The sequence below is a fragment of the Suricata suricatta genome, chromosome 14, assembly GCF_006229205.1.
Source record: "Suricata suricatta isolate VVHF042 chromosome 14, meerkat_22Aug2017_6uvM2_HiC, whole genome shotgun sequence".
In the NCBI taxonomy this organism is placed as follows: Eukaryota; Metazoa; Chordata; class Mammalia; order Carnivora; family Herpestidae; genus Suricata; species Suricata suricatta.
Window position 1 is genome coordinate 88936005 of NC_043713.1, and position 13195 is coordinate 88949199.

The 13195-nt window shown below is 51.3% G+C and overlaps 1 protein-coding gene across 1 annotated transcript in view; it reads right to left on the reverse strand.

Moving 5' to 3' along the window:
- Positions 1-429: 429 nt before the first annotated feature.
- The window catches only part of LOC115277519, a 43094-nt gene continuing 30328 nt past the window's right edge, over positions 430-13195 (reverse strand). Inside the window, 5 exon segments of the mRNA XM_029921641.1 lie at positions 430-529; positions 620-743; positions 1113-1201; positions 3774-3972; positions 12626-12864. Of these exon segments, the coding sequence (XP_029777501.1) occupies positions 430-529; positions 620-743; positions 1113-1201; positions 3774-3972; positions 12626-12864 (751 nt within the window).

Consider the following 13195-nt stretch of genomic DNA (forward strand, 5'->3'; position numbering starts at 1 on the left):
TCCAATTCCTGGCGGTGCTGACATTGTGGCCTCTTCCCACGACTGCCCTGTGGCATCCGGGGCGGCGAGTCCTCTCCTGCGCGGCCTGCCCGGTCCCTCGGGACCCCCGTGCGCGGCGGCTGCAGCGGCACAGACGCTCGCTCGGGGGCCGCCGTGCAAACATCCATCTCCTCGTTCAGGACCGTCGGAGCTCGCGGGGAGCCGGTGAGGTGTCAGCGGTTCGTCTTGAAAGGGATCTTTTTCTGTGCAGTAGGTCACAACGGGGGGCTTAAAACAGGTGGTAGAGAGACGTGCAGCGCCCAGCCGTGTTCTGCCAGAGCCCAGGCCCCGAGGGTGGTCAGCGAGCACTGGCTCGGCCGGGGAGTCCGCGGCGGCGTCAGCCCCTGAGCTCTGAGGCCGGGCACGGACTTCTCTCCGGCCGTGAAAGTCCTAGATGGCATCTTCTTCCAACAGAGGCTGTTTGATCTGCACGGAAAACCTGCTGTGCGGTGGGGCCGCCTCCAGCTGCCTCGACTGGATCTTCCGGCCCCTGCGGCGGCCCCGCGCCTGATGTTAGAGGACGGCTTCCTTCCTTAGAGCTCGTTGCCGGCCCCGCGGGCCTCCCTGGGCCTTCGCACACCTGAAGAGGCGGGGCCTGGCTGTGCGCGAGGCCGCATTTTCCACTCGGGCTCCTTCCACTTCCGGGGTGAAGCTGCTTCGCTTACGACTCACGGGCTCGCTGGAGCAGTCCTTTTCAGCTCCTTCTAGAACCGAAGAACGAGCATCCACAGCTGCTCTGCTTGGCACAGGGGCCTTCGCGTTCCTTCCTCACGCAGCCGGGCCATTTCCACCTGTGGGTTTACAGCGAGAGGCGTGCGGCTCTGGCTTGACGCCCGGGGGCCATCACAGGGTTGTTAGTTGTCCTGATTTCAGTACTGTTTTGTCTCCGGGACGAGGGCCACAGCACGGCGGGTCGATGGAGCAGGTGAAGTTCGCCATCATATGTCCTGGTGCCCCAGTGACAACAGTAACAGCAAGAGTCTCTATGACAGAGAGAAACAACGGAAACGTGGAATACCGTGAGAGGGACACACAGACAGGAGGTGAGCAAACGCTGTAGGAAGACGGCCCACCAGCCTTCACTGTGTAGATGCAGTAAGTGCGCGGTGTGCCTGCCGGTTTGAGCTTTGCACTGAGGTCTGTGTCCCAGTTGGCGTGAACTCTGCGACGGGTGCAAGGTCGCTGCCTCCGCGGTCGCTTTCTGCCCCCAGATGTCCTGCTGCGCCGGCATCATTGGCGGGGCACCCTCTCTCTCCTGTTGCTTTGTCTTTACTCCTTTGTCAGCGTCAGGGGCCCGTGTGGATGTGGGTCCTCTTCTGGGCTCTCTGCTCTGTCCCATTGATCTGCTCTTTCAGCAGGACCACCCTGTCCCCATCACCGTGGCTCGCCCGTGAGTCGTGAGCCTGGGCCACGTCATAGGGTCAGCTCTCCAACCCCCTTCTTCAGACTTGAGCTGGCTAGTCTGGATTTCTGACCTCTCCATACACTTTTGTTTTGTTTTGTTTTTTTTACTGTTTTTATTTATTTGAGAGAGAGAGACAGCATGAGCAGCGGAGGGTCAGAGAGAGAGGGAGACACAGAATCTGAAGCAGGCTCCAGGCTCGGAGCCAGCTGTCAGCACAGAGCCTGATGCGGGGCTCGAACCCACAAACCGTGAGATCATGACCTAAGTCGGAGGCTTAACCAACTGAGCCCCCAGGCGCTCCTCCGCCTGCACTTTAGAAGCCATCTGGTGACATCTGCACAATAACTTGCTGAGAATTTGGGATGTTTCTTGTCGGGTGGGATTCGCTAGGGCCTTCTATTTATCATCGCCTACCCCCGTCCCTCCCCCGAGATGTCGCGGTCTCTCGTGATGTTGAAAAGCAGGGGCGAGGGGGCCATCAATCCTGTTCCTGGAGCTTCTCACCATTAAGTACAATGTTCGCTGCATGTCTCTGGTAGATGCTCTTCATGAAGCTGAGGGGGCTCCCCCTCATTCCCAGATTGTGGAGGGTTTTTTAATTTAGATTCAAGTTAACGTATAGTGTAATGATTTCAGGAATAGAATTTCGTGATTCATCACTTACATACAACCCCCCGTGCGCATCCCAACAAGTGTCCTCCTCAACGCCCCTCCCCCTCCCAACACCCCTACAGCAGCCCTGTTTGTTCTCTGTACTTAAGACTCTTATAGTTGGTCTTTCTCTGTTTTATATTATTTTTGCTTCCCTTCCATTATGTTCTTCTGTTTTATATCGAAAAATCCACATGAATGAAATATGATTTGTCTTTCACTGACACTCTGTTTACCAAATACACTCTAGTTCCATCCACATTGTTGCAAGTGGCAAGATTTCATTCTTTTTGATCACTGAGTAATACTCTACTGTGTGTATATATCTATCCAATCTTCTCTATCCATTCATCAGGCGATGGACATTTGAGATCTTTCCATACTTTGGCTACTGTCAATAGTGCCGGTATAAACATTGGGGTGCATGTACCCTTTTGAAACAGCACTCCTATATCACTTTGATAAATGCCTAGTAGTGCTATTGCCGGGCCACAGGGTAGTTCTACTTTTAATTTTTTGAGGACTCTCCATGCTGTTTTTCCAGAGTGGTGGCACCAGTCTGCATTCCCACCAGCTGTGCAAGAGGACTCCTCCTCCTCCGCATCCTCGCCAGCATCTGTTGTTTCCTGAGTTAGCCGGTCTGACGGGAATGAGGTGGTATCTCAGTGTGGTTTTGATTTATATTTCCCTGATGATGAGTGACCGTGGGCATCTTTTTGTGTGTCGGTTGGCCATTTGGATGTTTTCCTTAGAGAAGTGTCTATTCATGTCTTTTTGCCCATTTCTTCACAAGATTTTTTTTGGGGGGGTGTTGAGTTTGAGAAGTTCTTTATAGATCTTGGATACTAACCCTTATCTGATCTGTCATTTGCAAATATCTTCTCCTGTTCTATTGGTTGCTTTTAGTTTTGCTGATTGTTTCCTTTGCTGTGCAGAAGCTTCTTATTTTTGATGACGTCCCAATAGTTTGATTTTGCTTTTGCTTCCCTTGCCTCTGGAGACACGTCGAGTAAGAAGTTGCGGCTGAGGTCACAGAGGTGGTTGCCTGTTTTCTCCTCTAGGACTTTGATGGCTTCCTGTCTCACATTTAGGTCTTTCATCCATTCTGAGTTCATGTTTGTGTGTGGTGTAAGACAGCGGTCCAGGTTCATTCTGCACGTCACGGTCCCGTGTTCCCAGCACCACTTGCTGAAGAGACTGTCTTTATTCCATTGAATATTCTCTCCTGCTTTGTCAGAGATGAGTTGGTCATACATTTGTGGGTCCATTTCTGGGTTCTCTGTTCTGTTCCATTGATCTGAGTGTCTGTCCTTATGTCAGTACTGAACTGTCTGGATGACCAGAGCTTGAAGTCCCGGATTGTGAGCCTCTGCTTTGGTTTTTTTGAGGTTTTTTCCAGGATTTCTTTGGCTATTCAGAGTCTTTTCTGGTTCCATACAAATCTTAGGATTGTTTATTCTAGCTCTGTGAAGAATGCTGGCATTATTTTGACAGGGATTGCTAGATTACTGTTTGTATCATGAATTGGTGTTGAATTTTGTTGAATATTTCATCCGCCTCTACTGCCCTGGGGCAGGGCCAGTGTCCGGCTGCTGGAGTGCCCTTCACGAAGACACCCCTGCAGCCTTAGTGCAAAGCCCAGGACCCCCTCACACAGCCTTTAGAAAGGGTGGCTGACCTTTCCTGGTTGAAAGTGGACACCTCAGAAAGACCCGAGGGGCCGGGCTCCCGCCACCGTGGGGCCGTGCAGGTAGGTGAGGACCAGCCTGAGCCGTGCACGTCGGCCTTGTCCCAGTCACCTGAAGTGGCGATGGGGTACGTTTTTCGCGCACTTGCACTGATACTCAGGGTGGCCAGGGACCTAATGCGGAAGCCACCTGCTCTCGGGAGCAGACAGCACATGGCACGTGCCTACTCCATGCCGGAGTCCAGCCCCAGCAGGTCCAGGGTCCCTGAAAGGATGGACGGTGTTGGCGTGAGGGAGTGATGGGAGAGCCACGAGTTTGTTGGTCACCAAGCAGGCATCTCTGTCTGCTCTGGTGTCTCTATTGATCAAGCAGTAATGTGACATCAGGAAATAGGAATTGTTTATAGTGACTGATTCTTAGTGATGTTTTAATCATTGGAAGTGATGACCTTAGAAAAATAGAAAAATTTTTATAATAACTATTTTTTTTAATTTTTTAAAAATGTTTTATTAATTTTTGATACAGGAGAGACAGAGCATGAGAGGGGGAGGGTCAGAGAGAGAAGGAGACACAGAACCGGAAGCAGGCTCCAGGCTCTGAGCTAGCTGTCAGCACAGAGCCTGACACGGGGCTCGAACCCACGAACGTGAGATCTGACCTGAGCCGAAGTCGGATGCTTAACCGACTGAGCCACCCAGGCGCCCCTATAATAACTATATTTTATAAGATGCTTTAATCATCGAAAATATACAGAGAACCATGTCATTCACTTTCGTGTCAGTCCCCAAGATTAAGAAAGTGACAAACCTATCTCATTTTGTACGGGTTAGTTTTTGCCAATAATTATGACTTTGTTTTTGATTAACAAATTACAACCAAGTCATGTAACGCACTTAGAGTGAGGTTGAGCAAATCCCACCACCAAGAACATAACAGGATGTCTTCAGCAAAAGACAGGATGACACACAGATCAGTTAAACTAGTAAAACTAAGATTAAAACATAGGTCAAGCTGTAGACAGATAGGCCGGGAGCCATTTCATTCGGCTCACAGACCACGAGGAGAAGAATGCTTGCAAACAAGTTGAGGAAGCCCTTTCTTTGACGCAAGCCCGATGGGGCCGGTGCGCGTTGGCCTTGGACCTGGGTTTCCCACGTCCTTATCCGTCCTCATAACTGGAGTCAGCACAAAGTAGAATGTAGACCTTGGGGAGGCACTGTGCTCTGGCCATCTTTTCCACTTCTAATCTCTAGCTTAGGCTCCAGTTCTCTTCAGACCAGACTCTAATGGACTATGTTTTTAACCTTGTATTTATTTTTTGTTTTCAAATTAGGCCCCTTTTCTCCAGGCCAGACTCAAATGCAGTTTTTGTGTTTTTCACCCCTTTAAGTCTATGTTTTGGGTTTGTAAGGCTTATTATGTTTTGACCCAGCATCTCTGCTGCAGGGACAGGAAAATGTTTTTTCTTATGGGGTAGCTGTCTGGGGAATATTGGTCTGACTTGAATGCTGTGAGGCCTAATTAAGGACAACAGGCTTATTTTCAACATGAGCAGCAGCAGGACATGCCAGTTTTGCTGCTCACAGCAGGAGCTGTGCAGATGTCTGCCATTTCCTCACCCTGACTGTCGTCCAGCAAGGCTGACACGACTCCTAGCACCTCCGGGCCCTAACCGCTACAGATGTGCCCCCCCCCCCCCCCCCCCCCCCCAGCCCTGAAAAGGCCCAGCTGAAGACCCGGTCCTGCCAGGCTGGCCTCCAAAACCACCTGGGGACCTCGATTGCTGGAGAAGCCAAGACAGGATCAGGCAGCAGGTCCAAACGGGGAAGGCGTGTTGCCAGGCTAAAGCTGCCATTTCAGAGTCTCTAGGCGTTTCTGTCCACCTTGGAGGCCGTGCGGTTGGAGGGAACGGGCCTGGAGGGTGCAGGCCCCCCAAGGCTGGAGCTGGCGTGCGCACGGCCTAGGGCAGCCCTCTCCAATTCTCTTATCCCAGGCCAGAGCCAGGCCCCCTGCTGGGAGGGGCAGGGAATGGAAGGGGCAATTGTGGGTCCAAGGAATCCGGAAAATTCCAGGCCCTAGCCTAAACAAGGGCCTCTGGGGGGACAGGGCACCCTAAAATGCGCCATGCTGGCAAGCTGACGACTTTGCAGTGAGCGGCCGGCACACAAGCCCCTCCCATGTCAGTGTCCGGGTCAAATGGAGGTGGAGTGGCAGAGTCCCTTCCGATGGCTGGAGAACTGGTAAGTGGTGCCAACTCTCTGTAGACGTCTAGGTGAAGTCGAGCGTTCTGGAACCCGTACAAAACTTCTAAGGCTCTGACTGGTCCTGGTGTGTTATCACCTGTAATTCTGGCATCTTGAAGGGCCCCGAGCCACAGGAGCCCCCAGATCCTGCCCGCTGCACCGCCAGGAACGAAGCAGGTGTTGACGCACGGCCCAGGCGGTCCTTCCTCGTTTACGGCGCCTGTGGTTTGACCCGGATGCTGCCGCGGGGCGCTTCCTCCTCGCGCAGACCCCGGCGCTGGCCTGGGGTCAGATTTACAGAACCCTGTGGGGGCGCCCGGCAGCCCCACGGGGACGTTCATTGTCCTGACTTCGTTCACAGTCGTCAGTTGTGTTCAGGATAGAAGAACATCTACTTACGCCAGTTCCGGAAACGACACCTTTGTAAACCAGATGGAGACTTGGGTCTTGTGTCCCGACGGGATGCCCCGAGATCAGCCTCTGTGTGTCCGTTTCCACGGTCACGTGCGTCCTGGCGTGAGCTCAGTGCGGATCTGTTCTTGGAAAGGAGACACTGCTGAGATTACCGAGGTTTTGACCGGAGCCGGATTTGAGAAAGACCTTGTCGACTCAAAACCGACCGGCCAGCTTTTAGGAACTGAGGCAGACTTTATGGAGCCCCTAAAGCCCCTTGGCAATGTCCCCTGGATGCCTTGCTCACAGGGTCCCTGCAGCCCTCCCAGGGGATCAAAGGTCACTTCCTCAGAGGAACAAGAACCCCAGGATCTTTGGGGGCCCTCGAGGAGAGAGGAAGTGACCTCCATCGTTACGAAGTCTGAGCAAGACCCTGACTCGTGTCCTCCCGGGCTGGCAGGACCAACCGCACCAGGAAGGGCAGGACAGTAACACTGACCGGGGGGGGGGGGGGGGGGTGCAGATACACCCACCAGGACACACAGAGCCACAGCGGAAAAGGGCAGCTAGAATATAAAGCAATCAATCCTAGAGCCCTTGCCAAGAAGGTGAGGGTTTGGAGGTGCTGGCCAGACCATGGTTGACCCTCCCCCTCCCCCTGGCCAGTGCATAGGGAGGCGGTAGGGGGGCTCCCTAGCCAGCCTGCCACCTCACAAGCCCTGGGCCCCAGCGCACCACACACCAGACACCCCCAGACAGCTTTCCAAGGGGACAGAGGCACAAAGCACGCTGGGACATCCCAGGCCTGCTCCCATGTCAGCTCCAAGCACTGGCCAGGGAACCCACCCAGTGCAGAGTGCCCCAGAACCACCTCCCTTGGCTCGTGCCATCCATCTGATCTGCGGGCCGCCGTGGAGCACCCTGGGTCCCCTGCTTCAGCCCCGGTGATCCCACCAGGTGCCCCCTGCATTGAATGCCCTGGGACCTCCAGGCCTGTACCCACCTCAGCTCTGTTCCAGCAGGGCACCGTCTGCACGGAGCGCCCTGGGGTCTCCTTGCCTGCACCTGCTTCAGCTCTAGCTGTCCCATCAGGGTGGCCCTGGCATGGAGCGCACTGGGACCCCCACCCCCATAGTGCCAGCCAGCAAAAGCCCCAGGCAGATGCAGTGTGCACGGGCGATGTTCCTAAAGCCTTTCCTCCAAGACGGAGAGACCTAGCATCCCACCCACCTCACGGAAATACACACGGGAAGTCAGAATGAGACGGATGTGCTCCAACTGGAAGAAAAAGACAAAGCTTCAGAAAAACCACCATGTGAAACAGATACGCAATCTACCTGAGAAAGACTTCAAAGCAGAGGTCATAAAGGTACACGCCCGAAGGACAACATGACTAAGTAAAAGGCGGCCATGTTCAGAAAGTTCTGAGACAACATCAAGGACATGCATGCTCACGTTAGCGGGTCCCAGAAGGAGGAGAAAGAGACAAGGAGACAGGAGATTACTTAAATGATAGCCGAAAACTTCCCTAATGTGAGGAAGGACACACCTTCAGGACCAAGAAGCACAGAGAGCCCTAGAGAAGAGGCAGCCTAGGAGGTCCTCCCATAGCAGCTGATGATCCAGACGTCAACGATTAGAGATAAGGAGAATCTTAAAAGCGGCAGGAGAAAAGCAACCACTTGCCCACAAGGGAAACCCCAAAGGGCGATCAGCTGATTTTCCAACAGAAATTTTGCAGTCTGGAGGGAGTGGCGTGATGTGAGCACAGTGCTGACGGAGAAGACTCACGTCCAAGCCCACCGCACTGTCCAGAACTAAAGCAAAGAGAGAGTGTGTCCCACACAAGCACAAGTTGAAGGACCTGATCACCATTGAACTAGCCTTACAAGAAGTGGCTATAGGACTTCTTGAAGTAGCAAAAGGCTCTCGCTGGAAGAAAACTGTGAAAGGAAAATTGTCATGAGTACAACCATACCCTGCAGGCAGCACAGGCAGAATGCAGGTGAGAAGACAAGCATAGGAAAATCAGTCACGGTTAAGGAACTCCTAAAAGATGAGAGAGACATCACAGACACATGGAAGGGGACTGAGAACGTAGGGCTTTGAGAATGTGTTTGAACTTACATTACCATCAACCTTAATATAGTGAGGCTGTTATCTATGAACTTCATGGCAGCCACAGACAAAAACCCTGTAACTGATACAGAACAGAAAGGATCCAAGGATCCATAACACTAAAGAAGGTCATCAATTATAAAGGAAGAGAACAAGAAGAAACAGAGAAGAACCAGAAACCCAACCAGAGAAATTTAACAAAATTGCAATAAGCACACACATCAGTAATTACCTTAAATGTAAACAGACTAAACACTCCAATCAAAAGACAAAGGGCAACAAAATGGATAAAACAAACAGGACCTATCTGTGTGCCGTTTACAAGAGACTCACTTCAGACCTAAAGACACCTGCAGACTGCTAACTAAGGGATGAGAAAGAGATCTATGCAAACACAAGGAAAAAATCCAGGGTAATAACCCTTCTGTCAGAAAAAAACAGAGTTAAAGTTTGTAACCAGAGACGTAGAAAGGCATTACCTAGTGATACAGCCAGCACAGGACCACCCAGATACTAAGTTATTCCCGGGTATGACCACACAAAGGTAGAGGTTGACATTGATGCACTAACAGGAGAGGGCTGTCACACAGCACCTACCTCTGGGGATAGATCATCCAGACAGAAACACTGGCCTTGAACATGAGTCCCGATGGACTTAGCAGATACACATGGACCACTCCGTCCCAAACAGCAGATCACACATGCATCTCAAGTACATGAGGAACATTCTCTGTATTGGGCCACAAATCTAGTCTCAGCAAATTGAATATCTAAACCTCATCAAGCGTCTTTTCCAAATCACAAGTAAAACATGGAAAAACCACTAACGTGGAGGCCAAACAATGTGCTACTGAACAACTGTGTCATCAAAGAAATCAAAGAGAAAAAAATTTGAAATACCTGGAGACAAAACGGAAACAAAGCAGGGCAGAGTCTTAGAGCAGCAGAGCGCTAAGAGGGGAGCACACAGTGATACAGGCCCAACTCTAGAAACAAGAAAATCTCAAACAACCTTTTTTTAAGTATCTGGTTATCTGTTTCTTTTTTTAATGTTTGTTTACATTAGAGAGAGACACAATGCCCACAAGCTGGGGAGGGGTAGAGAGTGAGGGAGACAGAATCCAAAGCAGATCCAGGCTCTGAGCTGTTAGCACAGACAGAGCTCAATGCAGGGCTCGAACCCATGAACCATGAGATCAGGACCTGAGCTGAAGGTAGATGCATACCCAGCTGAGCCACCCAGGCACCTCAAGTCTCAAACAGTCTAACTTCACACCTCAAGGAACTAGAAGAAGAAAGGCCAAAGTTGGTGGAAGGAAGGAAATGGTAAAGATCCGAGTGGAAAGAAATGAAATAGAGACTAATGAAATCAGAAAAGACCAATAAAACCACGAACTGGTTTTCTGAAAACAAAACTAATAAACATTTACCTAGACTCACTATGAAAACAAGAGAATTCAAATAGAAATGAGAAAAAACTGACAAAACGAAGGATTATGAGAACATTATGAAAAATTATGTCAATTGGACAATGAGAAGTGGATACATCCCTAGAAACATACAATCTTCCAAAACTGAATCAGGAACAAGTAGAAAATCTGAACAAGGGCGCCTGAGGGGCTCAGTCAGTTAAGCGTCCAACTTCGGCTCAGGTCATGATCTCACAGTTTGTGGGTTCGAGTCCCACATCAGGCTCTGTGATGACAACTCAGAGCCTGGAGCCTGCTTCAGATTCTGTGTCTCCCACTCTCTCTGACCCTCCCCTGCTTGCACTCTGTCTCAAAAATAAATTTTATAAATTTTTATAAAAATATAAAAAATTAAACAAGAGTTAATAATATTCTTCTCAAACCAATTCAAAAGCAGGAAGGAAAACTTACAGACTCCTTCCACGAGGCCAGCACTACCCTGACGCCACCACAGAAAAGGAGAACGGTAGGCCGATGTCCCTGATGAACATGGATGCAAAAATACCCCTCAGCGAACTACTCACAAACCAGGTGCAACAATACATTAAAAGCACCGAACGCCAGCGCGAAGTAGGGTTTATTCCAGACATGAAAGGGTGACTCAGTACCGAAATCAGTCACGGTGACACATCACACTAACGACATGAGGGAGAAAAGCCACATGATTGTCTCAAACAGATGCAGAAAAAGCATTTGACAACATCCATTCATGATAAAACCCCCACAGAGTGGCGTCGGAGGAAACCTACCTCAAATGATAGCGGCCACGTGTGGCAAACGCCGAGCACACATCAAAGTCAATGGTGATAAACCGAGAGCTTTTCCTCTGAGATCAGGAACAAGACAAGGACGCCCCCTATTGTTCACCATGGTCCTGGGAGGCCAAGCCCTGGCAACCAGGCAGGAGAGAGACAAGGCAGGCAGATGGGTAGGGCAAGAGTGGCACCGTCACTGACTGCAGAGGGTGTGATTCAGCTCATCTCTAGAACAGCCGGAAGACTCCAGCAAGACCCTCTGACAACCAATGAACGCGTCAGTAAAGCTGTAGGAGACCAAGTCAGTACATAGCAGTTGGTATCAAAGCATAAAGAGAAGGTAAGAAAACAATTCCATTTACGACTGCGCCAACAGGAATAAAATACCTGGAGATGAATTTAACCAGGGAAGTGAAACACTTGTACCCTGAAAACGATAAAATATGATGAGAGCAACCGAAGACGACACAAACATGGAGCGGAAGAACGGACGTTGTCTAAGTGTCCTTCCTGCCCCAAGGAATCTCCTCACGGAAACCCTATCAAAGTAGCAGTGGTATTTGTAACAGAGCTGGAACAAGAACCTAAAATGCGTACGGAACCGCGGAGGCCCCGAGTAACCCAAGGACCTCGAGAAGGAAGAGCAGAGTGGGGGATCGCAGCCCCGGGTCCCGAGCCCTAGCGCAGAGCCGCGGAAGCCCAGGCGGCGCGGCGCAGGCACAAAAACCCATCGGTGCGGCGGGGCGGGCGGCCCGGAAAGAAGCCCACGCTCTCGTGGCCAATTTATCTGCAACAAAGGAGGCAAGACCATGAAATGAGGAAAGCGAATCTCTTCCGTACGTGGTGCTGGGAACAGGGCCGGCACGTGCAGAAGAGGGAAATGGGACCACGCGCTGACGCTGTCCGCGGAACTGAACTCAACGGGGATTAAAGACCTAAGTGTGAGACCTGGAACCACAGACTCCCAAGGGTAAGTGGAAGTAGACGTCTGCACGCCAGCGTAGCAACTTTCTTCTCCTGTGGCTCTTCAGGCAAAGTAAACAAAAGCAATAGCGGGCTATGGGACTACCCCAAGCTGGAAAGCTTTGCTCAATGAGGGAAACCAGCAGCAAAATGAAAATTCAGTGAACATGCACAGAAGATATTTGCAAATGACATATCCAATTAGGTTTTAATATCCAAATATATAAGACCTCCAGCTACACACACACACACACTCCACCAAATAACCCACTTTTTGTAGTTTTATTTATTTATTGGTTTATTTACTTGGCTAGAATTTATTTATTTATTATTACTCTATTGACTTAAATCTTGAAGGGAAATCCATTAGGCAGATCCCCTGTGCCACGGGCGCGTCAGATTGCTTCGGTTTGCCTAAGGAGTCAGCATAATGGAAGAAGAGCTTGTGTTAGTTAGTTACCAAGAAATGCGCAAGGCATGTTCCAGCTTATTCTTTCAGGAACAGGAGAACCAAGTCCCAGTGTCAAGAATGAAAAACACCATTACAAAGTAATTCAAGATGACGACTATCAGAATACAAGTACCCCAAGTGTTAAAAGGGTAGAGGCCCTGAGCAGACAAGTTTCCCAAAGACGACAGAGATGGCCAACGGCTACACGCCAAGATGCTCAGCATTGCTAATCATCAGGGAAACTCGAATCAAAACCACAAGGAGACACCGCTTCACACCTGTCAGAAAGGCTAGTGTCAGGAAATGACAAGTGTCGGTGAGGGTGTGGGGAAATCGGAACCCTCCTGCACTGTTGTTAGGAACGCAGCCCTGCAGAAAACAGTATGCAAGGGCCTCAAGAAACTAAAAATAGAAACACCAGGCTCCCGATTCCTGTCCTGCCCAGGCCACCGCTGGCCTTGGTTCCCAGGCTTCGGCCTCTGTCGGGCGAGGATCCGGGGCCTGCGGGGCTGCAGGTTGTCGTCTGGGCAGCCACCCAGCATCGCGGCTGTGCGGGCCTATCGAAGGCTCGAGCGAGGACCCCTGAGCGCGAGTCCCGGAGCCCGCGGGCCGGAGGGGCCTGGAGGTGGCGGTGGCGGCAGCGGTGGTGCAGGGAAGCGGGATCGGGCCTGCGGCAGCCCGGCCGAAGCCTGCGGGACAGCGAGGCCCCAGCGGCCTATTCAGGCCCCAGGAGGGTCGTCGGCCCGAAGTGAGCTGGTCCCGGAGGCCCAGAGACGGCTCTTGGGGAACGGGGCGCCCCGGGAGGTGCTGGGGGGGGGCAGCGTCTGCCCGCAGCCCTCGGAGCCGCGGGGCAGATCAGCGGGTGGACAAGGTCTGCGCCCACTTTTCTGTCCACGTTTTTCCAAGAGCGGCACAAGATGAGTAGATCTGCGAGTTACGTTTGTTTGAGCAATCACCGCCTCATTGATCATTGGAAGCAAACAGGTAAGACAGACTTGGAAGACTACAAACATCATGATG